Below are 27,760 nucleotides of genomic sequence, written 5' to 3' on the forward strand. Positions count from 1 at the left end.
GCACAGGCTGAGATCTGTGAATAACGCTGGGAGATAAAGGACAACAGGAAGATGCGCAGTGACCACGGCTGCCTCCCGTGTGCTGGGGCATCCTGCCTGCTCTTCCCTCAGAAGTCAGCTGGCACCTGTCAGTCCCGCCCTCTGCCCTCACCTGTCCATCTGGTGAAAGGGAAAGCCTGAACTATAACAAAGTGGGCCTGCAAAGCTCAAGAACTGTAAGAATGAGCCGAGGGTGTGTGTGCGCGCACATGTGTACATGCCTGAATACTTCTGTGTAGAAGAAATGGCTTTATAAATGTTAACCAAGCAGACTAGGCTGGACAGTGATGGCACACGCCTGTAATCTCAGTACTCTGGGAGGCAGAGGCAGGCAGATGCCTGGGAGGAGGCCAGCCTGGTCTACAGAGTGAGGTCCTGGACAGCCAGGGCTACACAGAGAAACCATACCTTGAAAAAACAAACACACCAACACACACACCAAGGAAGGAAGGAAGGAAGGAAGGAAGGAAGGAAGGAAGGAAGGAAGGAAGGAAGGAAGGAAGGAAGGCGACTAACCGAATCCCAAACATGCAGTGGATATAGTTCCAGATAGCCCGTCTGAGCATCGAGGTATCGACATCTTTGTGCGTTGCCATGGTGTTGTAAGTAAGATTGTAAGCAATGTGAAACTTCTCGTCAATTAACTGGCCTACATCTGGATAAAGACGATTCACCAGAGAATAACCATGGTCTTCCCAGCAGTAGTCCTAAACACAAGGAAGACAGGGATTATGAACACATGACATGTGGCATAACAGCTCCATGTCCACAGCGCGGCAGGGCATGACATCACCAGCAGCTGGGATCCGACCGCTGACTTTGAACCTCAGTTTCCCTAGCACTACAGTCTACTCTCACTTTCATATTGCAGCATGAGAAAGGCCATGAATTGTAATTTGATCTACTTTAGGAACGAAGGGAGCAACAGATTTTTATCTCTCTTTCCACCTATCCTCCTACGGCAAAACAGGTTGCGGTTCCTCTCCTATATTCCAAGCTGCAGACATTGAAATGTTCTTCAAATTTCGTGAATTTCCAAGCCACCTATGGTAGCTGATGCCCATTATCCTAATACTTGGAAAGATAAAGCAGGGAGACAGAAAGAGACCATCCTGAACTACATAACAAGAAAATGTTACAAAATGAATATAAAAAATCCAGTTCAGTGAATCCATTACTCATCCCTCCTTTCTTTCTCTCGAATCTGATTTTCACCCTATTAAACAAGTCTAATTCTAATACAGTCTCCTCAATGCCTCTTTGCTCCAAACAACTTGGAAGCCCTTACCTCTGCCTTTCTCTTCTTTTTTCCTAGAACATATCTTTTGACATTATGCTCTAACTTTTGGTCAAAACCACGCTCATTTAACCTACGGTACACAGTGCTGGCATTTGAGGCATTCTCAACCAGTGTAAAGCTTCTTCCCAACAATGGAAGCAGGAAGCCTTGTTTGCAATTCTCAATATTCAGTCTCTTTATAACCTTCACTGGATACCTAAACTGAGACTAACAATTCAGAGCTGGGCTACATTCTCAGCTTCCCTTTGTGTATTAGCCCAAATCTTTTACATTCTAATCTCTTTCCAGAGACCTTTTGGTTTATAGTAATCCTTTCGATATGAATTTCATGACAGCTCAACTCTTCCTTGTACCCGAATTTTGTCTTTCAAATAGCATTTTAGTTTGGGTGGGGGCAAAGAAGCAAAAAAGCCTTAAAAGTTTAACTAGTCTCCTAACTCTAATAAATAAAGTTATTACTAACATTGGCCTATAACCAATAATTGGGCAAGTTGACAGTAGAAATTCACCTGTTTAACATTTTACTTAAATATTAAACAATAAATTTAACACATACATTTATTAAACAATAAATTTAACATCAGCATGATTCTGCTGCTGAACTGAAAACCTTACAAGATTAAGTGCAGAAAAGATAATCTGTAAGTGTTGTAAGTACTAATTCTCAGCTTTCGTTCTGCCCTGGAGGCGAGAGCGGCTGCCACTCTGTGGCAGCACCTGCTGAGCACTGAATACAGACCTCGAGCCCAGGTGGCGTTTCCACACATATCACTCTGAGAGGTCTCTAAACAGCTAGGTTCCACACGTTACAATTTTACCTGGACACGAAAGGTAGGAACATGCACCCCGTGTCTGGAGAAGTCCTTATAGCCATAACTAGTGTCCTCAAAGTGCCGAGACACGTCTCTTGCTGGTGTAACTTCATCATCATCTGAAACGATTAAAAGAAAAACAAAAACTCTTAAAACCTTTATGAAAAGAAGATGTAATTCATTTTACTCACAATAAACAAATGTAAGATGAACCACTTTTGACACTAAATAATAAATATGAACCAAAACAGATATGAGTCGTAAATCACCTCAGGTAGCCCAGGCTGGCCTCAACCCTACCATGTAGCTAGATTACCCTGCACGTCTTTCTCTTCCTGCCTCCATCTCCCAAGCGCTGAGATTACGGGCCTGTGCCACCATGACCGGTTTCCGTGGCGCTGGGGATGGCTCCCAGGCTCTGTGTGCACTGAGCAGTCCACCCACCCAACCCCACAATAAAGTCTTGCTTACAGAATGGAGTAAAACCACGATTCTCTGTGGTAAAATAAACACGCACAGAATGCTGCATGTCTTTCATTTCTTCTTTGACTGACCCTGAACTCTGTTTTTCTACCCTAATTTTGTCTGTTTTAGGATCTCGAGAGTACGGATTCTAGGTTAAGAATACCCCCTTTTGGATAATATTTCAGATAACTAAATCATCGCTGGGCTGGTGAGATGGCTCAGTGGGTAAAGGCACTTGCCGCCAACTCCAACAACCTGTGTTTAGGGGACCCACGTGGTGGAAGGAAAGAACCACCTTCCCACAGTTGTCCTCTGACCTCCACAGGCGTGCTGTGGCATGCACACACCCTGTTACCCCTTCGCAAAAATACAACTAAAAAAAAAAAAAAACAAAAAAGAAAACCAGGGAACATTGGTATATTAAATGACTCGGGCTCCACCCCTTACTCTTGTGCTGTTTGCACTTCCTACCTTTTCTCAGTTGGCTTCCTTAAAAATTACTTGTAAGTAGAAAAAAATCTATGCACCAGCCTTTCTGAAAAGACATGCCTTTGGGTCTGCTTTTAAAAATGTATTAAAATTCTCTAAGTAAAAAAGTTGGGCTTCTAAGAGAAAGTGCATTGACCATATTCAGGTTGTTCTTTGTTCTTACCTGAAGAGAAGACAAACATGCTCTCTCTCTTTTCTATTTCAAACCGTGATGCCATCTCCTCCTGGCTTGCCTCCTCCTCATCTCGACATTCCTGTAATTGCTTCATCTTTTCCATGAGGGCTTCGACCTCAAAGATGGAATCACTTACCTGAAGAGAGTACATTCATTGTACATATGGCAGGCACAGAATGAAATTTAGGAATTTCATTAAGTCTGTCTCATAAAGGTCTTTATCTTACCAGAACATAATAAAAATAGATTTTCTTATAATAATGTATATTAATAAATATAACTGTTTTAGCCTACTGGGTATAGAGATTTTAGGAGAAAAATATTTCAAGAAATTATGCTTTCTAACATTATAAAATAACATAGTAACTACTTACACTATTTTGAAGATCAAAACTTAACACTGTCAGTTTAAAGCAGAATTGAAAATGGAGTATTTGAGATTTGGTTTCTACTTGCTCAGGTAAATAAGTACACAGAGTACACACTGTCAACATGTCTGTCACTTTAAAAATAGTAATTGTTCTATTTATACAGTTTCCCAATTAAAAATGAGACATGTCCTCACATGGCTGGAGTTGGCCAGCTGACCTCGTGAATGGGGCCAGCAGCTGTCACTTGCCGGATGACTACCACAGTGCCTTATCTATAGTTCGGGGTGCCGGCACCGAAATGGCCGAGCAGAGAAACGATTTACACTCCTAACACTGCTGCATCCTTTCTCTAAACCCTGGATCGAATCTTTGGAAGACGCATTTCATAAAAGAAGATTTAAAAATTCAAATACAAGTGTTCAAATACAAAAGTAATGTTTTCCCCTGTCTACCTCATACTCAGACCCACCCCTCCTGAGTGCTGGATTACAAGTGTGCGTCTGTGACGCACTCTGCCACCTGAGCTACATCCCCAACACCCATGCATGTGCTGAGACCTCACTTCTCTTACTGTTTCCACTCACCGGTCCTTCAGGTGTCAGCCTACTGTCTTGAACACTAGGCCTCTTCACCCAGTTCCCATCATTCTTACAGAGTTCTTACAGAACTCTTTCTTTTCCTTAGTGCATCAAACACAACTTGTAATATTTACATGATACTGGCTTAGAGCTTTCTCCCCTAGAATAAAAGCATCTCTAAGGGTGAGGGGCCTGCTTAATTTGCTGGAACAAACAGATCTGCGCTACCATGACTGTCAACTCTGTATTAAGAAGTCTCTATTGCCCATGTTTATATTTTATCTGACATATGGTAAAATTATGCTATGTTAAGGTATCCCACACTAAGCCCTTTCTTTAGTAACCTATGATAGGAAGTGTTTCCATAATGACTGCAAGTTCTTCTGACACACACTTTTCTCAGGCTCGAAGATAACCAAACCCAAAACAATGCGCCAAAAAGATACACCTCAACATATACTATTTTACTTAATTTTTATTGCGATAAAGTCTCATGTAGGTCAAAGCGGCCTCAAACTTGCGATGTAGCTCATGATGTCCTTGGATTTCTGATCCTCTTGCATATACTTCCCCTGTGATGAGTTTATAGTTATGCACCAGACTATTCTTCACCATCTTCATTGATCTATCTTGTTCACTAATTCACTAAGATAAATTATTTACATTTTATTTGTCTTTAGGAAAGATAATTCTTGGTAAATTACCCTGAAATTTTTTGAAGGGAAAAGAAAAGCAAAGTATGGGACTTTTGCTACTTAACTAATCTGCAAAAGTTGGGATGGTTTTAAAAAAGTACAGGTTGCCATCATCATCACCGCCATCATCTGAGAAAGTCTCAGTATGTACCTAAAGCCTTGAATTCAATGTGCAGCACCAGCTGGTGCCACATTTGCAACCCTCCAAGCTGGGTGTGGTGGTGAATGTCTTTAATCCCAGAACTAGGGAGGCGGAAGCAGTTGGATTTCTGTGAGTTCAAGGCCGGCCTATTCTACACAGTGAGTTCCAGGACGGACGGGATTACATAAAGAGACTGTTTCAAACAAACAAATCAAACAATTTGCAATCTTCCTACTCTCAAGTGCTAGGATTACAGGAATGCCTACCATGCCTGGTAGCAATTCAATGTTAACATTAATACTGTATATGGAACTTCTTTTTAATTTGCTTTTTAAATCTAAAAGTGGAGTTGTATAAATGATAGGCACCTGAAGAACAGGCTCTATCAGCTCACTGTCCAGTGCCATCAGTATAAACTATACACCTTCTAGAAGATCCAAATTAAACTCTGGGTATAGGGAGCTGATGAGTTAGAAAAATAAAAGCCCCACTTTTGTTTTTTAACTTCTATCTGTCATCTCTTAATATAAAACAAGCAAGAAAATCCAGTACATTAGTCTGGTACTAAGGCCAGGGAAAGGTAAGAAGCCAACTCTCAGTACCCCGCAACCAACACACAATCTCACAGCCACAGTAGAATCTCCAAGCTTTGAGAAAGAATTGGTAGCTACAGGCAGCCTATTGTTTAGTCTTGAGACCTGTCAGAATTGTGATGTGGGCAATCCTGGAAAAGTGATAATTCTTCATTTGTTAATTTCACTGTATCTAAGTGATAAACGCTGAACACTGAAGTGCGCATTTGAACTCTTTAGGGATATTTAAGACCTTATCACAAGAACTTTATGTTTTATAGGAAACATGAAAGAACCCAGCTCAGAGAGGCGTGATAACCTGCCCAGCAGCAAACATGAGTCAAGGACGGCCAACCTGTGCACACTGGCTTGCGTCCCATGCTGATGGTGCACGGTGACCATGAGCTATTTTTATGTTATGGCTTTTCAAGTACAAAATAAAAGTCTCTCACTATTAAGAATACGAGGAATTTTAACAATTGTATGTGAGAATTAAAGTCACTTGGAGACAAATTCAGCTTGTGAGCCACTGAAAATGGTTCAGTTTGTAAAGGTGCTTACACGGAACGCCTAGAGACCAAAAGTTCATCCCTGGAACTGATGTAAAGGGGGAAGAAAAGAACCAACTCCACAAAGTGGTTCTTTCACACACACACACACACACACACACACACACACACACACACACACACAGTTTTTAATGAAGAAAAATTAAATTGTGCCAAGTGATTTTGAAGGAATAACAAAGCAAAAGATAGAAGGTAGAAGTGAAAATGTCTTAGTTACTGTTCTATAGCTGTGAAGAGACACCACGACCACGGCAGCTTATAAAAGAATGCATTTAACTGGGAATTAATTAATTAATTAACCCTTTGAAGCCTAGCTTCAGAGGGTTAGTGCATTATCATCATGCTGGGGACACGGCAGCAGGCATGCAGGCACTAGGCAGAGAGCACTGCTATGAGTGGTATGGGCTTCTGAAACCTCAAAGCCTGCCCACCGCCAGTGACACACCTCCTCCAACAAGGCCACACCTCCTAATGCTTCCCAAACAGCTCCACTAACGAGGAACCAAACCTTTAAATATCAGACCTATTTGGTGCCTTTCTCATTCAAACCACTACAGCATTTTAACAAATCTACATTCAGCTGGTATCATAAGATTCTGTATTTGTAGAAAAGTAAATATAAAAAAGGGGGGGGGGGGGGGAGAAAGGAGATCAAAGTTGGTTTAATTTTCTAAAAGCCAAACAATTAAAAAGCCAGCCTTTTGCTGAAGGAGGAGGAGAAAAAGGAGGAGGAGGAGGAAGAAGAAGAGGAGGAAGAAGAGGAGAAGGAAGCAGCAGCAGCAGCAGCAGCAGCAGCAGCAGCAGCAGCAGCAGCAACGCTGCTGCTGCCCAGAAATCTCCTCTCTCTGGGTGACACTATTTTATGCCTTCCCTTGTCACAGCGGCAGATGGTCAGTATTAGCTGTTCCTGGTTGGCTCCTATGGCTCATAGCTGAAATGAGAGTAAACTACCCAAGAAGGGCTCATAGTTTATCCCTTAGTGTCTAGACTAGTGATGGACATTGGAGGTGGAAACAAATTCATCCTTGTAAGACAGTTAATGCCTTTATGGACTTAACAGGACAGGTTTCCCAGTAGGCCAGCGGGGGACAGAGTTAGCGACGGCTGCAGTAACTAGTCTTTATACACTCCCACAGCAAACCTTAGATACTTACGGAAATGTTTCCCGCTGAGCTGACTTGCGTCTCGTCCACGCTGTGATTGCCATTCGTAATGTCACAGATGCAGTAGTTACTAACAGAAGGAGGTCTGAAAGTGTGCCCACCGTCACAGTGGATCTCTGGACTGATTCCGCAGCCAAACGTGAACGAGGCAAGAGAGTGATAGTGTGTGAGCAGGACCACCGCGTGGACCAGCTCCGCGAGAGACCAGCTGTGCTCCTCAGCCTTCAAAAGCCCCTGGTGGGAAAGGACGGATTGCTAATCTGAGATGTGTTGGCAAGAACAGAGTTCATCCTATTATTTAAAAATTGACTAAAAACAGGGCTAGACACTCTACAAAGCCTGGTTAAGATTACAGTTTAGGATACATAAAACCTAAAATTTGTTAAATTTTATTAACAATGTATTTATGAATATAAGCTTAACATCTACTGATACAGTGTCACTTTAAATCTCTGAAATGATTGTTTTAAAAATGCAAGATAATTCCATTTTGCTTACAATATTTTCGGAGTTTCAGATATTGCATAATGGATGCATTACTATGTTAAGAGAGAAAATGCAGTGAGTTTGTGTTAAACTGGACACCTGTGTTTCAAATGTCTGTGTCTGTGATTTATCAGGCCTCTTAAACGGTACTAATCAGGAGGCCCCTTAAGTAGATGAATGGGAGTGTCATTCAGCAGTAAAAATAAATAATCTATGAAGTCATTAAAAAGATAAGAACCTGATGAGGTAGCTCGCATTTGTAGTTCCTGAACTCCAGAGGGCAGGAAGAGCAAAAGTTCAAGGCCAGCTTGAGCTACAAAGCAAATTCCAAGCCAGCCTTGACTACAGAGCAAGATCCTCTCCAAAAACAAACAAAAAATACAGAAACAGCAGTTCTTTCTCTGAAAACAAACAAAATTCAAAAGTAAAAATAAGTGACCGCATATGCATATTGCTAAATGAAAGCCAGGCCCGCAAAGTTCTGTATTGTATGGTTCCAACTACAGAACATTCTGGAAATGGTACATTGTAGATATAATTAGAAGGCAGCAGCTGTGGGGGCTCAGGAGAAAGCACAACACAATGAGTGCCATTTTCTGATGTACAGCAACAGCAACACGCTGTTGCTTACAAAGAGCTAACCCCGTGAGAGGTATGGACTTCGGTTAACAGCAGGGTCATCAACATCGGCTCATTGCTTACAAGTAAATACAGCACACCAAGTCCAGATGATAACAGCACAAAAATGTGTGTCTATGGAGTCCCTAACTGACTTCCTCTTCCTTTTCTCCCTTTCCTCCTTTCTCTTTCCTTTGTTTTTTTGAGACTCAGTCTTGTGTATCCAAGGCCAGCTTCAAACTTGCTATGAAGCTGACAGTGACTTTGAACCTAGGGTCTTCCTCCTTTCTTCTGTCTCCCCAGGGCTGGAATGATAGGCTTGTCCCACCAAGTTCAGCCTATGCAGTGCTAGGAAATGACGAAAGCTAGACAAGCACTGTATAAACTGAGCTACACCCCAACCTTCTATCCAATTTTCTTACAAACCCAGAACTGCTTCTAAAAAGCATTATCAATTTTTAACAATGTGACACTGCAGACATGCTATTTCACTATATACATACCTCAATGTGTTCTTTGGTAATAAGCCAAGGCCTGTGGGCTAACACTTTGTTAAGCTCTCCTAAATTTTGTAGTTTTTGAGGAGCATTCTCTAAACCATTGAGCCACTTGGGATCCCCCCCAACATGAAGGAAGTCATTCACATGTAGATTTACCAGGTAGGAACATTGGTGCCTTGCTGCAGCCTTCACAGAAAAGAAAAAAAAAAAGCAATGATGTTAAAAGTTTGAACTATTACAAATCTGTTTCCTTGACAAAATCTGTTTACATACAAAATAGATTTTTGATTATTTGGATTAAGTTTTCCAGACTACAGAAATACATATTTTATTTAGAAATTAAAAGATTCTAATGTACCACAGAAAACATCTCAGAAATTTTTTGGGAATAAAATATTACTTTAAAAAAATCTTTAGAAATGTTGCTCCTATGCCAGCTTTCAGATCCTCTGACTAAAAAGCAGCTTCAATTAAGCTGCCAATCATAAAATGACAGATTATTATACACAAATTGAGTGGGCTTAACACCAGATATGTCAATGCAAACTTTTCATAGAAATGCTATAACCCTAGCATTTGGGAAGTAGAGGCAGAAGGACCAGGAAATGGTCACTATTAGACATACAGCAAATCTGAAGACAGTCTAGGCTACACAAGACTTTTGCCAGAGAGCAGGGAGGGGGAGAGGGGAAGGGAAAACGAGAGGGAGGGAGGCATTTCTTAAATTTATGTTCTACTTTAACCTCTAAGAAAGAATGGTTCTGGAGCAGCACAATGGCTCAGAGTATAAAGGCTCTAAGCCTGACAACCTGAGCCAAATCCCATGGTGGAAGGAGAGAACTAACTTCTTCAAGTTGTTTCTGGTATACACACACACACACACATACTTTCTCTCACGCATACACACATACTCTCTCACATACACTCACACAATCACACTCTCATACATATACACACACTCACACACACGCATTAAATTTTTTTAAAGGGATAGCTCTTAGTATTGTATAAAACCACATGTAGTGTTTTTTTGTTTGTTTGTTTGTTTGTTTTGTTATATTTGAAAGCATACTCATTTAAAACCAGGAAAAATAGAAGCTAAATGGCAAGAATGTTATTACAAGTCAAAATAAATATAGATAAGTATTCATCCTTGTGTCAAAAACATAAATCATCTTAAAGAAATTAATAAAACCAGGCAGAGAGAAATTATCACTGGATGTTTACAAACCATTATTCCAATGTAGTGCCGATAGTGGAGGGGTAATGGTCCATCCATTTGCAGAAGGTAGTGCTGAGTCTTTAAGAAACTTTCTAAATACTGTGGGTGGAAAACCATCACTAATGTAATGTTATCCAAACGACCCAAAGCAGCAAAGGAATCTGCAAATAAAGCATGCATCTGTGCATCTTCACTCCCCACCTGCAGAATCTGTGTAAACAAGAGGAAAAACTGCAGTTACATAAACTATAAACTGGTGTTAAGGAAAATATGAAAGGGCTGTATTGTTTCACTTAGAAGTAGACTAAATCTTGCTAAGATGGGGGTTATGGATTTAAACTTGTAGCAAAAGAGAAGAATAGTGGCATTATACGGTGGGGTGAACAACAAAGGCTGGGCTCCAGCTAAAGGCTGTCCAGATAGGCTGCTTACAGACCTGACAAGAATCTAGGCACAGAAGCAGATTTAGGCTGTTAAATGCCCAGAGCTTGCAAGCAGACACTAAAATGTTTCCTTACGACACTATGCTCATTTCATGAAAAGAGAACCACAGTTAACAGCAAACAGTTCTTATGACAAAAAAGCAAAGTTGCATATATATATATATATATAAAAGTCCCAGAGTATAGCATTCTTACCAACCTGTGGACCTGGGCAAGACTGAGCACCTCTGTTTCCAAGCATACCTTAAGCAAGATCTAAATATAAGCAGGTGCAGGACGAGTCAAAAACAAGTCTCAGATTTACTTTGATTAAATACAGATGCTTAAAATGCATCATGAAATCCTAGAAATCAATGTGACTCTGACAGCTTTCTAATCCCTTCAACTCCCTGCCAAAGCATGACTAACTCTGAATAACTCTGTAAAACATGTTGTTGACCAGCAAGCACTCAGATGCCACGATGTGGGTCATGAAGACGTTCCCTTAAAAGCTGGCAGTTCACCGTGTACTCGCAACCGCATACCTCCTCCTCGGGGATGAACCTGCTTGGCCCGCGTCCTAGTGGCCGAGGAACTCTGATTCCCAGTTCCTAGAAAAGAAAGTTACACCATCTCAGGCTTTCAGCAGTGAACAGCACAAACTGAGGCGAAAGGAGCAAGAGGAAAAACAGCCAGTTCAAAACAGACAGGCTTGCTAGAGTCATTTGTTCTCATGGCTATATATACACACCAGTTCCTCTATTTGCATTGCACAGCTAACACCTTCTAAGATGACTGACTAAAAACAATAAAACCTGTTTCACTAAGACCAGAGTTTTGCATAAAGCACTTGGCAGAGAGTCTAGAACAGAAAGTTCAGCACACAGTGGCCAACTCTGTGGGCTGTCAGTGACACAAAACAAGACCAGTGTGTGTGTATCTAAAACCCAACAAAAACATCACTGCCTGTGCACCTTGTCAGGAAATCAGACAAACAAAACAAACAAACAAAAACAAACAAGCCCAAACCTGATACCTTTATATAGACATCTTAAACAGGATGAAACATAATCGTTACTGCACTGATAACACCTCAAAGTAAGCAGAGATGTTGTGATAAGTAAAATATAGCTAAATCCATGAGAGCGAGGACTACAGTGGGTATGCTTTCTCTGAGGCTGAGTGAAACCACTTCAGGAAAACTGACTTTGTGTCTGCCTACCTTGTTAATGTTCTGCCTTTTGACACAATCTAGAATTATTTCTCTTATACTGACAGAGCAGCACAGTAGCAGGAACAGAGAGCCTACTATTGACTTCCTCCTCTATACGATGCTCCGAGATGCAATATTATAATAACCTTAATAATAACTTTTGAGGACAATCATTCCAGCATCAGTTTAAACACTTAAAGTAAATACAACTGAAGATTAATTCTTATTTATAAAAGTATGTTGTATACAAAGACTATTTTTTCCCCTTTGATTTTTCGAGACAGGGTTTCTCTGTGCAGCCTTGTAGACCACACTGGCTTCAAACTCAAGAGATCTGGTTGCCTCTGCCTTCCCGAGTGCTGGGATTACAGGTGGCCCACTGTGCTGGGCATGTCTTGGTGTTAACACTATATAGTAAGTGCCAGAAAAGAGTATGTTCTTGAAGCAAATGTAGCTATTTATATGAAACAATGACTCCATTAGCTTAACTCCTAGATCTGACCAAACTCACTTCTCAAATTCACTAGGAAGAAGCACAAAGCTGAGGCTCCCTTCCCCTTTCCTTCATCTTATACATTATCTAAACAACATGTATTTAGGGTTTCAAGTATTTATTATTCATTTTTTTAACTCAGACACACTATACAATACTCAGGACTTCAGCATGGCAAAGGATGTCACTTCCAAATTGATTATTTGACAAATGTTCTTGAAACAACTGGTACTCAGGGGAAAAAAAACAAAAACAAAAACAAATAAACAAACCACAACTTGAATCAATTTTAATCCATAATGAATCAGAGTTAAACATGAAAAAAAACAAAAACAGTACTAGCAAATGCGCGTGGAGTAAAATATACCCAATAATGCTACAAAGACCAGAGGTCAAAATTTAAGTCTGACAAATCTGGTATGAAAACAGACTTCCATGAGGGGAAAGGTACAAAGTCAAAGATGAATAAAAAACTTGAAAGATACTTCAAAGGGTCATAGACAGTTACTAGAAAAGGAAATTAGAATGACTGAAACCATGCTCTAGTCTCCCAAAATCAACAACAACAAAAACCCCATTACATTACCTAAAGAGATAACTTTTTTTTTCCTTCAAAAAAGAAATCTGAAGGTGGAAAATCTGAGGTAGAGCAGTGCGGCACAAGCATCTACTCCCAGCACTCGGGAGGCACAGGCAGGGAGATCTTGTGGGTTCTACAACAGTGTGGTCTACTTAGTGATAGATGAGGACAGGTCTATGAAGACAGAGACCCTCCCTTAAAAAAAATAAAATAGAAAAAAGCATGATAGCAGGCCGTTTGAGAAGGGGTGGAGAAACTGTCTCTTGCTGTGAATGCATACTGGCAGGAATACTTTTTTTTTTCTTTTTAATGTGAGGGGAAAGTAGAAGGAAGAGTAAGGAACACAAATTGTTACAACTTTTAATGAAGGTCGGCAGTGTAGATGAAAACTAAAAAGCCACATGCTCTCTGAGTCAATAGTTCCCCCACAAGCGGGAGCCTACAGATCTACTCACGTTTGTGTACTCACATGCGAAGGGAGATCACTGCAACGCTGTTTCTAACAAACACCCTCAGCGCTAATCAATAGAGGACTGTGAAAAGCACAAGAGCAACAGAGCTGAGGCCCTGCAGAAGAGTGAACCAGAACCTATGCTGGAGTAGGGGTGGAGAGAAAGGAAGCAAGGCACTTTACTTCCTGTGTGTGTGTGCTGTGTGAACATCTGGGTAGCATTTCTTTTTTAAATTTTTGTTTATTTATTTACTTATTTTTTTCTAGACAGGGTTTCTCTGTGTAGCCTTGGCTGTCTTGGACTCACTCTGTAGACCAGGCTGACCTAGAACTCACAGAGATCCACCTGCCTCTGCCTCTCTGAGTGCTGGGATTAAAGGCATGCACCACCATGGCTGGCTTGGGTAGTTATTTATTTAAATGACACCAAGTTGACACCCATATGATTTTATATGATTTTCAAAACAAACAGTGTGAATTATATTATTCTGGTCTTGTTTCTATACTAAATACATTATATATCAAATTATTATAAAATAATTTTACAATTCCTATAAGGTAACCATGAATAAAATAGAATTTGCAGGGCAAGGTGACATGTGCTTTTAATCCCTTCACTCTGAGTTCAAGGCTAGCCTAGTCTACATAGTGAGTTCCAGGCTGGCCAGACCAAAGCTATATAAGAAGAGAGAGAAAAGGATGAGGGAGAGGGAAGGAGGGAGGAGAGACACACATACACATATACACAGAGAGGTAGATGGCTCAGTGGTTAAGAGCACTGGGTGCTCCTCTAGAGGATCTGGATTCAATTCCCAGCACCCACATGGCAGCTCACAAATATCTGTAACTCCAATTTGAGGAGATCCATCCCACTAGGTATGCACGTGGTGCAAATATCTGTGCATGCAAGCAAAACACCCATACACATGAAATAAAATAATCTTTAAAAAAGGGACCAAGAAGACAACCTAGAACCCCCGCACAGATGTAGCCTGTGGAAGCCCAATCTCTAAATGGGTTCCCTGGTAAGGGGAACAGGGGCTGTCTCTGACAGGAACTCAGTGGCTGGCTCTTGGATCACCTCCCCTGAAGGGGGTGGGGCAGCCTTACCAGGCCACAGAGGAAGACTCTGAAAGACAGACCTGATAGGCTAGGGTCAGATGGAAGCGGGGGAGGTCCTCCCCTATCAGTGGACTGGGGAAGGGGCATGGGAGGAAATGAAGGAGGGGACAAGGGTGGGCCTACAGCTGGATTACAAAGTGAATAAATTATAATAAATAAAAAATCCCAATAAAAATAGATGCAAAACCAAACAAACAAAAAAAGAAACCAAGAAAAAGAAGTAATTTTTCTTACAGCAAGTAATTCTTGGGCTGATAAAATAAAGTCCACTCTTCTAGCTACATTTAGTGGTCATGCTAATACCACTTTTTTCTTTCCCCCTAAATCTTCAATGGCCAAGAAAATGTCCCTGATTCCTTTAAAAATATTTTCCTCAAGGGTGAAAAACTATTTAAAAATATGTTAAGAAAAAGCAAAAAAGAAATAATCACAAAAATAGGAGGAGGACAAGCACTCCTTGCAATGAGTTAGATGTCCACTGCACAGAACTTGTAGTGTTGGGATTATATTTACTCCTTCAGAAAGATCTAACAGAGCTTTAGACAGAAGAATAAGAAAATAAGACAGAACTGTAAAGGAGTCACTGACACCCAAGACATCCCATTCATTGTTTTATCTGTGTCTAGCTCCAGGTGAAACAATTTTATTCAGCTCATATGTGAATTACCAGATATGACCCAGAGAACCTGAGAGATTGAGACTGTGCATCTCATAAAAGGAGACAGAGAAATGATAGAGAAAAGAGACGGGAGGGTCAGCGGTGGGAGAGCAGGAAGACAGACAGACTTAACACCAATTCTTCTTCAATAGAAAAGGTTGATCAAGGCTAAGTAATGACAAACATGGTCACTTCTATTCTGGAATCAAATTTATTCTTATTTGGAGGCTAGGCTGAAAAGATGATAGACTAGGTATATGGCAGAGATATAAGGACATGCCATGAGCTTTTCTACTTAAATTTATGTCAACCAGAAAACAAGGGCGAGTCATTTGAGGTGTTTCTGATAGGCTCTGAGATTATATCCCAATTTACCTTAGACCAGGTACAGACAAGACAGTGAGAGACTCTATCCAGCCTCCCACTACACACAAACTAACCCCTGAGAAAAGTAAACAGGTGATAGTTTCCTTACAGGACCCGTTCTCCTCATTGTGGAAAATCACCAAAGTACAGCACACAGTGCAACGATGGCTACCGTTGGCTAACGATGGCTAACGATGGGAGAGTACTTGCCCAGCATGTGCAAGGCCCTGTGACTGATCTCCAGCATGACAAGTATCTCTGTGCGTCATCTCCCAAGAAAAACGCTAAGGAGGTCTGGGCCAAAATAAGGACTTCTGTTAGTAAGTCTGCAATTCCCACGAAAGAATTTAAACTTTAAACTTGTGTAAAATAAGGATGAGGAGGAGGAAGATAATGCAACAACCGTACTGCATCGACCTCATGCTGCATTAACAGAATATTTTGCAAAGCTCTTCAGGGTGTGCATGTGTGTTTGCTTGCACACGGGCGCAAGTGTGCGTGTGTGTGCGCGCACACCAGAAATATGTAAGAACCAAACTGCTTTTTAGTTTTCTGCTTATTCCTTAACTGATATAAATGAGCAAAAAACAATCTAGAGCTAATAATGGTAATAAAAAATTAAGAGCAGCAATAGCAGCCAGCATAACATGCCAGGAACCAAGTACTGTTTTAAATACTATTATCTACAAACAAGGAACATATAATTTATGATATTAAATTCTAGAAAGATGTATATAAGTCTTATAATCTTCATGAAAAAGAAGTCAATGTCTTTAATGCTGGATCAGTGTGAGAGGCTAAGTCAAACTGAATGTGTTGTTCTAACTTCCTATTTAGGTTAGCAATTATTTTTCTCTCTGCAGTTATGAGAACTGTGGGGCCCTGAGCAAATCTTCCATCTGGATTCTAGGCGGTGGACCTGCCAAGAGTAAATGGCCTTGTTGAAAAGCAGATGCAGATGTAATCAGCGCACACCCACAGGCTCTCTGTGAAGGTGTGGCTGGAAAGGCTGAGAACTAAGAACCCCCACCCCTCAACAATGCTAATAACCGGCTCTGAAGTGATGGCTGCAGCCTCCGCCATCACAATCTGACCTGTTCCCTCCTCGATGTACATTAATAATTAACGTTTAGAATGTGGGCACTCTTGGTGGCCCTTAACAGCATGTATGGCCCCACTGTGGGAATGGCAGCAGTATGCCCACAGCACTTTTCCGACCATATGCCTCACTTGCATACAGACCTACACCAGTCTCCTTAAGTGATTGCGTACAAATGTAGAAGAATTTGTTCACTTATGAAGTATCAATCTACCTACTAGAAAAATTAGGTGAAAATAAGTAAATTACTTGAGGCATTTTTTTTTCTTTGTTCACTTGATGCATTAAAAAAAAAATCCCATCTAGGAATTTTAGCATGACTTATAACACTGATGTTAACCTTGTTTCTTTTTTTGTTTTGTTCTGTTTTTTAATTTACACAAGTGGAAATGTATTTCAACAGGCAAAGAAAGCAAAATGTTTTATATGAAAGTCCTAATGCCACTATCTTTTGGGGGAATCCTTGTCTACCTAAAATTATGTGGACTTTTTAACATTCAAAGTATTTCAGAAGACTTGAGTGCTAGAAGTATTGTTCACATTTAGATTTCATTAACTACAGCAAACATGTACTGAATTTCTTCTAATCGTCATTGACACTACTATGCTATTTAAAAACACGGGAAGTTAGGTACCTCTTTGTGTCTGTTTTCCCAGAGCATAGCTGAGCAAAAGAAAAACTTCCTGACTTCAAAGCATTACAACTGGGTTGGGGATGTGGTTCGGTGGTACAGAATTTGCCTGGCATGTACAGGGTCTTGGGTTAGATGGAGAGGGCAGAAGAGAGAGGGGTGGGTACAGGTGGAGGAGAAGGTGGAGGAGGTGGAGGAGGTGGAGGAAGAGGAGGAAGATTTTTGGAAGCTTGCTACTTGAGAGAACCGTACCAGTGCTTCTTCTGTGAAGTGACTAGTTTTCCCATGAAGCACCACCTTCTAGTTTATCTTACATGCCAAGCTGTGTTAAAGTGAAATACAGGAATGCAACGCTTCCTAGTTTGCTGAACACAATTCTACAGGTGCTGGCACACTCAGCCTACAAGCTACTATACATCTTTGGAAATTCCAAGTCTGAGCTGAGCCCATTGCTCACAAACACTGTGAGAAATAACTGAGCTGTTCAGACATGACCACTGGGGTTTGCTTTTCCTTAGGATGAGAGCAGACAGAGCTATGCTGGCCGGCACACAGAAGCTGTAAATGCTAACTCAACACTTTCACACTGTGGCCTCTTTTTAGTAAAGCTTCCAGAGCAATGTTTTACTGTTTGTTTATTTAGTGATGCTGAGCATAAGAGCCAGAGCCTTTCATATGCTAAGCAGGAGTCCACTACTGAGCTTTAGAAATTATTTTTAAAGATTGTTTTGGTATCTGTAAACAAGCAGCTTGCAATGTATCCTAATGTTAACGTCTCGAAAACGCTTGGTGTTCTACACCCTTCATGGGGTCATATACATAGTGTATCGATTAAGAGCAACAAGGAGATTATTCATATTTAGAGTTCCTGAACGAAGACCACCCAAACTTCTGATTTCAATTCCAATTTCAGTATTGCCTCTCATCCCTTTAGATTCAAAGCCTTTGGATGTTCAACTAGCAAAGGTTGCATTAGCAATCTTTAAACATCATCCTTACAAAACCCACAAAAGCCTCAATTAAATCGTTCTGCAGGCCGATTCAGGCACAGCAGGGGTGGTTTAATAAACAAGGGCAAACGCTGCAGCGCGGCACAGGGCTCGGCGGCGTCTTTTTATTCCAGGCAATATCATTTAACCGACTCAAATGTGTCTGGTTTCTAAACCCACGCCGGCGAGGGAAGGGTGACTGGGCAATCTGTTCTGACCGAGGGTCAGAGGGGAAGATCCACAGGCTGTCTGACCGGGGCGCACGGCCGCCGCAACTCGGTTCCGAGCCCCCACTTAAAGGACGGTCGCCCGCCGGGCGGTGTGCCCTCGGCACAGGCCCCGCCGCCCTCGGGGGCGTTCGCGATGCTCGGGGCGCGAGCGTCGGCGCTCGGCCCGCCGCCCCCAGCCCTCGCCCGCCCGGTACCTCGTCCTGGCCGCGGCCCCCGCCGCACTGGTGGCAGCCCAGCAGCTCCGAGACGGCCAGCGAGGCTGCGTACGCCTCGTTCGCCGCGGCCAGGCGCATGTCGGCGGGACGGCTGCCGCAGCCGCGCTCGCTCTTTGCTGCGCCGGGTCAGCGCACGCCGGGGGCGGGGCAGGCGGCGCGGACAAACAAGCCGAGGCCCCGCCCGCGCCCGTCACTCCACCGCCGGGAGGGCGCGCCCGCCAATGCCGGCCCGCTGGGACTCGTCGCCCCTCCTCTCGGCGCCGGGGGCGGGGAGCGTTCCGACCCGGCCAGCAAAAACAAACTTGAGGGCCAAGCACCCGGCAAAGAGCGAATACTCAGTTTGGGAACCGGGCTCTGTGGGTGGAACCCTGGCTGGAAGATGCAACCTGCGCCGGGGACTCAGGGAGAGGCGAACCTACCCTCCCTTTCTCGGGCTTGGACTGGGCATTTACCTCCAGGCAATCAGCACTGTCCCCTAGGCGGGCCCTGGCGACCTCAGGAGCAATCCAGTTTTCCTTACTACTGAAGTTCACCTTCTTCCTTTCTGATGCTCAAAGGACACAGAATACGGAAACAGGAAACCATGGCCTATATGCAATGTGAAATTTATTTTGGGGAAGCGATGTAGAAACTATAAGTATCACTTTCCTTGACAGCAAGTCTCCCAATTGTCTTTCCCCAATTCAACTGTATTCAGTGCCATTACAATTTCTAATATTCCCTCACAATATACCCTGTGTTACAAAGAAAAAATCTCTGTGAAACTCTGAAAAAAAAAAGAGTTTAGGACATAAATCACTAACATTCTTAGATCCAGAACTCAAAGCTTCTCGTCTTGTGCCAATAATATTTCCTTCCTTTGGTAGCTTTATTAATTTCTTAAGAGAAAAAAAAAAACCCTGCTAAATTAGCTCTCTTTTCCCATGCTTGTGTTTTCAAAAGCTTATATGTTCAGGTTAAGAAAAGAAAACTTGGAACACATTCATGGAAATAAAGCTTAAATCACTAAACACTGACACAACTAGGACTGCAAAATGAAAATAAGTTTCAGTCTTGGGAGTTGAAGTTACAGTGTGTCAGAGAAAGACAAAGTTGCGCTTTCAGTTCTTGAATGTTCATATTTTGAAAGTCACAGGTTAAAAATGGATACTCTTTATTTCTCTTCTGCAGGTAGCACCAATGTTGCATTTACTTAGAGCACACACACACCCAATCTTTTTTTCTTTATTAGCTAGGAGAAGCAAGGCACATTGGGTTAATGTTAATAAAAGAAAGACGGCAGGAAGGTCTAAGCTCTCTTCCACTGAAGAGCCGCAAAAATAAATGGTACAATCAAGAAAAGTACATGAACACTGATGACTCTGGAATTGTTGAGCTGTGATTTTATTTTCTGAAGTTATAGTTTTAGTTTATCTAGTAGAGTATGTCATGTTTATTATATTAAAATAGTGATGCTTACCTTTCTATTTACAAGACACAAAGGAAAAACATGAATTTATCTGATTCTAAGATGGTTTAAAATAATTATGTAACAAATTAAAGCTGTATATTGCATATATAGTATCTAATACTTAGAGCTGGATACACATTTGTTGAAAACATAGTTCAGCTGGAAAAGCCATCTCCTAAAATTATGCAGGACTTCCAGTGGAGGGGCTGAGACACCAACCCAGCCACAAAACCTTGTGGATAAGCCACAACTTATCCTGACTACAAGATGTGCAGGGGTAAAGATGGAGCAGAAATTGAGAGACTGGCCAACCAATGACTGGTCCAACTTGAGACCCATGCCATGAGAGAGAGCCCGCCCCTGACATTATTATTGATATTGTTATACTTGCAGACAGGAGCCTATCATAACTGCTATCTGAGAAGCTTCACCCAGCAAGAAACATGCAGAGACCCACAGCCAAACATTAGGCAGAGGTTGGGGAATACCGTGGAAAAAGGGGAGGGAGGATTAGAGGAGCCAGATGAGCCAAGGACACCACAGGAAACCTACAGAATCAACTAACCTGGGCTTCTGAGGGCCCACAGAGAGTGGGCCAACAAAGAGCATGCCTGGAATAGATCTAGGCTCTCTGTACCTATGTAACAGTTGTGCAGCCTGGTCTTCATGTAGGACTCCTAACAAGGTGATGTTAGGAGCAGGGCTGCCTCGGACTCTGCTGCTTGCCTTTGGATCCCTTTGCCTTAACTGGGCTGCCTTGTATAGCCACAGGGCAGAAGATGAACCTAGCTTTAATGCAGCTTGATGTGCCAAGGTGGGTTGATATCTGTGGGGGTCCTCCCCTCTTCAGAGGAGAAAGGAGGATGGGTGCATGGTGGGGAGGGAGAGGAAGGGGAGGGACTGGAAGGAAAGGAGGGAGGGGAAACTGTGATCAAGATGTAAAGTAAATTAATTAATCAGTTTAAAAACAGCTCAGATATACAGAACTAAATTAGAAGCACCAGATTTTTTTCCAGAACGTTTCAATTATTTAAAGAAATATTCAATTTCTTTTCTTGCATGAAAAGAAAAATAAATTTAACTTACATTCTAATATAGTAGTTTACTGAGAACCTTCAAGCTAGTAAATGTCCAAGATTCCTTTATGGTCTCTATAAAGACTGACCTAAATATTTCCAAGAGTGCTAACTTCTGCTCTTTTGTATACACAGTCACTTTATTGTCCATTAAAAAACATTAAAAAGCACTGCCCTAAATAAACCTACAGTGAGCATGGATTCCGACAAATGTATTAATTTTCTGGGAAATAACATGTGGCTTTCACTTCCGGGGTCTTTTTCCTCTAAATCATTTCATAGAAAGTTTATGTTTACCTAAGAATTTCACTTCTTGAGTAGGCCAGAAGTCATACTGAAGGTGTCCAGTTTTGGATATCCTGAGCATGTCATAAACACAGACTGAAAAGATAAGCATCCTGAGCAGGGAGCAGGCATGGTAAGGACTATAATTTCCATATTTACTGAGAGTTTTCAGCATAGGCCAGGAGCTATTTTTTTAAAGTCTACAATTTGAACATTTCACTTCAACATTTCGTTCCCTTTAGGAAGAATCCTGGCATCTGATCAAAGAAGTAATAGAAATTTCCTTTCTTTTAAAAATGTTTTGGCCAACTCACGAGCTGTGTCAAAGTGAGACTCATTTTCTCTGCACATGTCCTAAGCATAATGCCCACTGCCTTCATCTCTTCAGAGACGAGCTGCTACACTTACGCAAAGCAGAGTGACACCAAAGGACTTGACCCTGGCTTTGAACTATGAAATATTCAGAGTCTAGGCATGAAGTGATGGGTCAAGATAAGCTTTCCAGAGGAAGGACACCTTGGATAGGGCTGGGAGGATTAGCAGAGGTCTTGGTAAGAAAACTCAGGGAAAGTTGTAGGAACATGGAGGCAGTCCTCAGCAAAATATCCAGCATAAGCAAAAAGCCAGCTGCAGCACTCTTCTAAGGAAGCCAAACGAAGGAAACACTGGGTGTGGAGCAGAGGGGGAGGACAGTACTAAGAGGAGGCAAACAGGCAGGTTTTAGGTACTGTATCCAACTTTTGCTAAGGAATATGAGTTTTATTCTTAAGGGTACTGGGTGGTTATTGAAAAGTTTAAATGAAAGACTAAACACCTGCATTTAGCTGAAGTTTAGAAAAATATACTGGATGAGGCAAAGTGGGGAGCAGAGATATGCCAGAGAAATTGAGGCAAACATGGCAAGGCAGGAGGGCGGCATCAAGAGCAAGGAGAATGAGGAGCAGTGTCGGGAGGTGAAGGAGATTTCTGTCCAAGGAGGTGGGAATATGCTCCTGGAGGGAAGCAAGATGTTTTACTGAACTCTAGCTCTTGAAGCCTATTGGAGATAATTCCCCAATTACTTGATTCCCCTGGCCAAGTGTCTTTACTGAACTCATTAGGTCTTTTAAAATTATAATCAGCTGGGCAGTGGTGGCACACACCTTTAATCCTGGCACACGGTGTTAGCTCACAAGTCGACGCACTAGCCCACTGCTAGGTTGCTTAGCTGTCTGTATGTCATCCTTGGTCACCTCCACCAGGGACCTGGGAATAAAAGGACCCCTGTCCTCCTCTCTCTCTCTTTTCCTCTCTCTCTGCTCTCTCTTCTCTTGCACTCTCTCTGCTTCTGTTTCCCTCCTGCCCCCATGTCTCCCTTCTCTCTCTCTCTCTCTCTTCACCTCCAAGCCAATAAACTCTTTCCTATCAAATGTACTGTATTCATGATAATTTTTATATAAATACTAACACTCGGGAGGCAGAGGCAGATGGATCTCTGAGTTCGGGGGCAGCCTGATCTACAGTGAGTTCCAGAACAGCCAGGGCTACACAGAAAAACCCTGTCTTGAAAAACCAAAAAAGAATAAGTTCTGGTTTATAAGATTACTTCTGCTTACTAATTTTGTTAAAAATATTCTCCTCTAACTTGTATCTTCCTGTTTTTAAATATAGAGCTGTCCTGCCTCTTTTCTTTTCAGCCTCATGTTTTGGGTACACCGACTTCTTTTCAACACTGAAGTCAATTTTAATTATTCTTACTGGATCTGTATTTTTTTACTTCTTCAGCTGAATTTTCATAATTATATTACTTTAAAGCAGCAAGACTGATGACCAATCTTTGTTTTTGCCTCTTATTTAAGGCTTAAGTTGCCAAATGTTTCAAGTCTCTGCACAAAAAGAGTTAAAAATATGGGCTACTACCCATAGTTGTAAATAAACAGTTTTCTAAAAAGCCTTGTGGTCTTAAGTCATTTTCACCCCCCAAAATTCAGTGTGTTAAACTATATGTTCAGATTTCCAAGGCTGCTGATAAAAAGATCACTAACTTATCAGCTTCCATGTGTCAGACAATAAGTGTATTCATGTACACAGCAGCTTCCATTACCTACTGTTCAAATCTGTGAAACAGAAACTCAATGAACCATGAGTGACTTGCTAAAGGTCATAAAAGCAGTAAAATGCAATCTGGAATTAGAACCTATGTCTTTCTGGTTTAAAAACAAACAAATACCCCCAAACAGCAGTCACTACGTGAAGCTGTTTCTTTTAATGAATATAAAGTTAACATTTTTCTGTTACAAGAAAAGAAAGCAGGCAAAGAAGCCTTACTACTTTTGTCTTTACTCGGGTTGGGATCAGGGAGGTGAGGGTGGCTATGGGTGATCCTGGTCCTCTCTCCCAGCTCTATTCCTGTTTCTCCTCCCAGCGTTTCTTCCCAGACTTCTCTGACCTCATGCTCTCCAAATCATCCCAACTATCTCATTGTGCCCACTGGATTCTCTGCACAGTACCTGCATTCCACTTCTAATAAGAAGAAGGTCTTAGGACCTAGGCTAATTCACAGCATTTGTTGTGAGTGATAGGCAAATTATCTAGGTTGTCTCAAAGACCACACATCTGCTAGGCTGGGAATGCTTGAGCTGCAGCCACTGCACGTGGATTCTGAAGTGGTGGGTCCATTAAAACCCTAGCTCAGCCGGGAGCGTGACAAGGAGGTCAAGGTTGTTTTGTTAAAGATTTGGAGACTTGGGGGCTGCCATATGTCCTCAGACGCAGGCAAGCTCAGCTTGGCCCAGGTTTAGCTGTTTTCAGTCTCCCCTCTTCTCCTTGGGAAGCCACAGATACTCCCATGCGCTTTGATTTCTGGGCCTGCTTTCTTTCTTGCACTGGCAAGACAAAGTTCCCGGCAGCATGTATGGCTCACTTGTTATGTCAGGCAGGTACAAGCAAGTCAGACACTGCCCTGTGTACAGACCATTGTCTGACAAGATTCCTGGAACACTCTGTAACAGAACTTGCCTTTAAATATCCTCAGGGCCATCTAGGGTGAGGTGATAGGAAAGCAGCTCTGTTGAGAGATGAAGTTAAATAGCATTCATTTAGAAATAGAACAGTCAGCAGACAGTCGCTTCTCAGCACACTGAGTTAGAAAGAAATGGACATAATCTGAAATAGGAGGTTCAGGAAAGTGGTGAATATGTAGGCACTGACAGTCTTTTATGACTCTAGTTGCTATGAGAGAGCAGGTAGTTTGGGGCTCTGCAGAGGGTGTTAAGTTGGGTAGTCATTTAGGAGGAGGGGGAAATAAGGAGGAAGGGAGGAAGAAGGAAGAAAGGAAGGGGCTGAGGAGGACAGGGAGAGGAGGAGGAGGAAACCCAGCAGCCCATGAGCCTCTCTATTAGCTAGCTGTTGTCCTCCCCAGCTAGTAATGAGCTTCAGGATTTAAAACGTTTATTTCAGAGATTCTTATTTTTATTTAGAAATTCTACTCTTTTCATATAATTCCTGATTTTATCAAGGATTCTATGTTTCTAACAGAGCATGATTGTGCACATCTATAATTCCAGAATTCAGGAGACAGAAGCAGGAGGATTCCAAGTTGGAGGCTAGCCTCTTTCTAAAAACACCATGATAAACTAAATAGAAAAAAAAAAAAAAAGCCTGTGCTTTAGGCCAATTAGAAGCTGTCTTACGCACTTACACACACGCTGTTTTGTGGTCTAAGGTCTATCCTGTGGCATGTAGGCATGCTATCTACTATAAACAACATCTTTAACCCTCACATGATTTTTTCTTGGAATTGACTTTCCTCAGAGTCTACAGCAAATGCTTACCAGCACTGGGCTAATGAGGGTGCCATATCTGATGCCACTAAGAATTCTGCATCTGGACAAAATAAAGCTTTTCCTGTCATCTCTATGAGCACCCATGTGAACATTCTTGCTAATGTATCAGAGATCAGGGCACAGATCCTTTGTACCCTAGCCTTTTGGAGTTTTTCGTTTGTTTTCTTTTCTTTTGGGGTGGGGTGAGGTGGGGTCAGGTGTCATCTAGCTCAGGCTATCTTCAAACCTTCGATGTAGCCTAGAACGCTCATGACCTTTTATCCTCCTGTCCGCATCTCCCACGGGCTACTGTTCTAGGCTTAAAAAAGAATCATGCCTGTCCACATCGCGTTGAGAAAAACCACAGTTATAGATGGACTGTTGTAGCAGGTAGCTATTTCCTATTAAAAAATGTCAGGAGAAGCTCAGGCACATCTGTTTGCTTAGCCCCTGTGCCTCAAAGCACAGCACATCTGTATTTGAGTGCCAGAGAAATGAACTGCATACTCCATCATGATTATTTAGGGTACACTTTGGCTTCTGCTTCCTCAGGGTTTAATTTTACAAGAATGATAAAAGAATGCAAGTTGTCTGAAATCAGTAATTCTCTATTTTGTAACTGCTTGTGGATCAGTTGACCTGCGAGGGGCTGAGAATGCAAGGGAAGCTATCTGAGAAGCTCTAGGGCCTGGATGTCACTCAGTGGTAAGTACTTGCTTAGCACGCGAGGTCATCAGTTCAAGGCCCAGCACCACAAACAGCTCAGGATTTCACTCAAAACCTCAGTAAATAAGCTCTCCCCATGTGTGGGTAAGAAACTGTAATTAAACCTAGAGGGTCACATACAAGACGACATGGAAGTAGGAGGGAGAATCGCTGAGAAGAGAGCTCCAGTGGGAGAAGAAAGAGGAAAGAGAGGGGAAGAATGAAGGAGTGTGTATGTATGTGTGTGAATATGACTAAAACTCATTATAGAAATGCATAAAATTCACCCAATAAAAATTAAAAAATAAACAAAACTAATTATCTGTGTAAACCCAGTTTTCTCAATATCATGAGCTTAAGAAAATTCATATTCATAGTTTAATTCCAAATTGCCAACAACATAAATTAGTCTCATCATTCTCACTGATTGATCTGATAGTTAATTTAGCTTTATTCCTACTTAAAGAAGCCATTTGCTCATAAAACACCATAGTGTTAGACATTATGAAAGAATTTGGCAGCATTGCTTGATTAAAGGATGTAAGTTTAAAATGTAATTGAATTCTGTTGTTTTTTGTCTATGACACATCTCATGATCTGTACCCTCAAACTCAGAGCAGGTTTGGAGGATCCAGGCCAATTTGTAGCTCTTTAGATTACTCATCCAAGGCTTGGGTCAGTGCTTAAGGCCCAGAACTGCTCCAAGGGCTTCTACAGGCTCTAACATACTGCTGGGAAGGGCTCATACCACCAATGCCAAAGAGCCTGAAAGAGAAAAGGCTCTGGGGTCACAACAGTGCACAGTGGTCTGCTGAGCCATGAACGGTAACCTGCCCTGAAGACTGTCAGTCTTCCTAGAAAGAACATTATTCATGTTTTCCTCCTCAAGAAAACAGGAATAAAGTCAGCCCCTCCCTTCAGTAACAAAGTCCTAGCATGGCTATTTATATCCTTTATGCTACATCTAAAAGTTTGACTTCAATATTATGAACTTAAAAAAATACATATCCTTTTCTTAATTTCAACTTGCCTAAAACATAACGTATTCTCATCATTCTCTGATATAAATATATATAAAAATATAAAAATAAAATATAAAGTAATTACATACTCTATGTTTCATGGTATATTTCAACTGGAAAAACAAAAACCAAAAAGATAAACCTCTGGATTCTTACTAATAAAGATATTAATGACATCCAGAAAGTCTTTAGTATTTATAATAGATAGGTGTTTTTAATGTGCTTCCTCTCCATGACTTAGAACTTCTTTTATGTCAGCAAATCCAAACACATTTAAACAATTTACATAATAGTATTTTAATCTGTACACCACAAACACAAGCAGAACTTTAAAATGTTAAGATACTGTATGCTAACTTTAGGGTTAAAAGCAATTCTAAACTTCAAAAGATGGGGTGGGGGTGGAGCCAGGGGAAAAGAGCAGGCAAAGCCACAGGGTGCAGTTCAAATGGGTCACCCTCAACTTTTTAACTTTCTCTGAGAACAAACCACAGGCCTAGCAACACTTCAGCCAATCACAAAGCAGACAAACAAGAAGGCCTTAACTGCTCCAGATACCAATGAGGTCCAACCTTCAATTTTTTTTTTTTTCTTTTAAATTATATAGTGTCAGATGTCAGGGCAGAACACAACAACTTATACAACAGGATACACTGTCCCAGGTTAAAAGTAACTGATAAAAAAAATCTCTTCTCAATATATAAAATATAAACTCTTGACAATATATAAAATACATTAATATCATACTAATAA

General features: G+C 41.5%; 1 protein-coding gene across 2 annotated transcripts in view; it reads right to left on the minus strand.

Annotated features, from left to right (window-relative positions):
• The window catches only part of Sesn1 (sestrin 1), an 86,390-nt gene that overhangs the window by 2,826 nt on the left and 55,804 nt on the right, over window positions 1–27,760 (minus strand). The window contains exons 1-8 of one of the 2 annotated variants that reach the window (XM_055615952.1): window positions 18,646–18,784; window positions 11,164–11,229; window positions 10,206–10,406; window positions 8,978–9,160; window positions 7,362–7,604; window positions 3,269–3,416; window positions 2,158–2,270; window positions 556–746 (exon numbers count right to left, since the gene is read on the minus strand). In XM_055615952.1, coding sequence (XP_055471927.1) covers window positions 556–746; window positions 2,158–2,270; window positions 3,269–3,416; window positions 7,362–7,604; window positions 8,978–9,160; window positions 10,206–10,406; window positions 11,164–11,229; window positions 18,646–18,744 — 1,244 coding nt within the window. In that variant the 5' untranslated portion in view covers window positions 18,745–18,784. Of the gene's footprint in view, window positions 1–555; window positions 747–2,157; window positions 2,271–3,268; window positions 3,417–7,361; window positions 7,605–8,977; window positions 9,161–10,205; window positions 10,407–11,163; window positions 11,230–18,645; window positions 18,785–27,760 lie in introns of those variants that run through there. The other variant, XM_055615951.1, reaches the window with a different exon arrangement.

The sequence above is a fragment of the Psammomys obesus genome, unplaced genomic scaffold, assembly GCF_907164565.1.
Source record: "Psammomys obesus unplaced genomic scaffold, mPsaObe1.curated_primary_1811, whole genome shotgun sequence".
Classification (NCBI taxonomy): domain Eukaryota; kingdom Metazoa; phylum Chordata; class Mammalia; order Rodentia; family Muridae; genus Psammomys; species Psammomys obesus.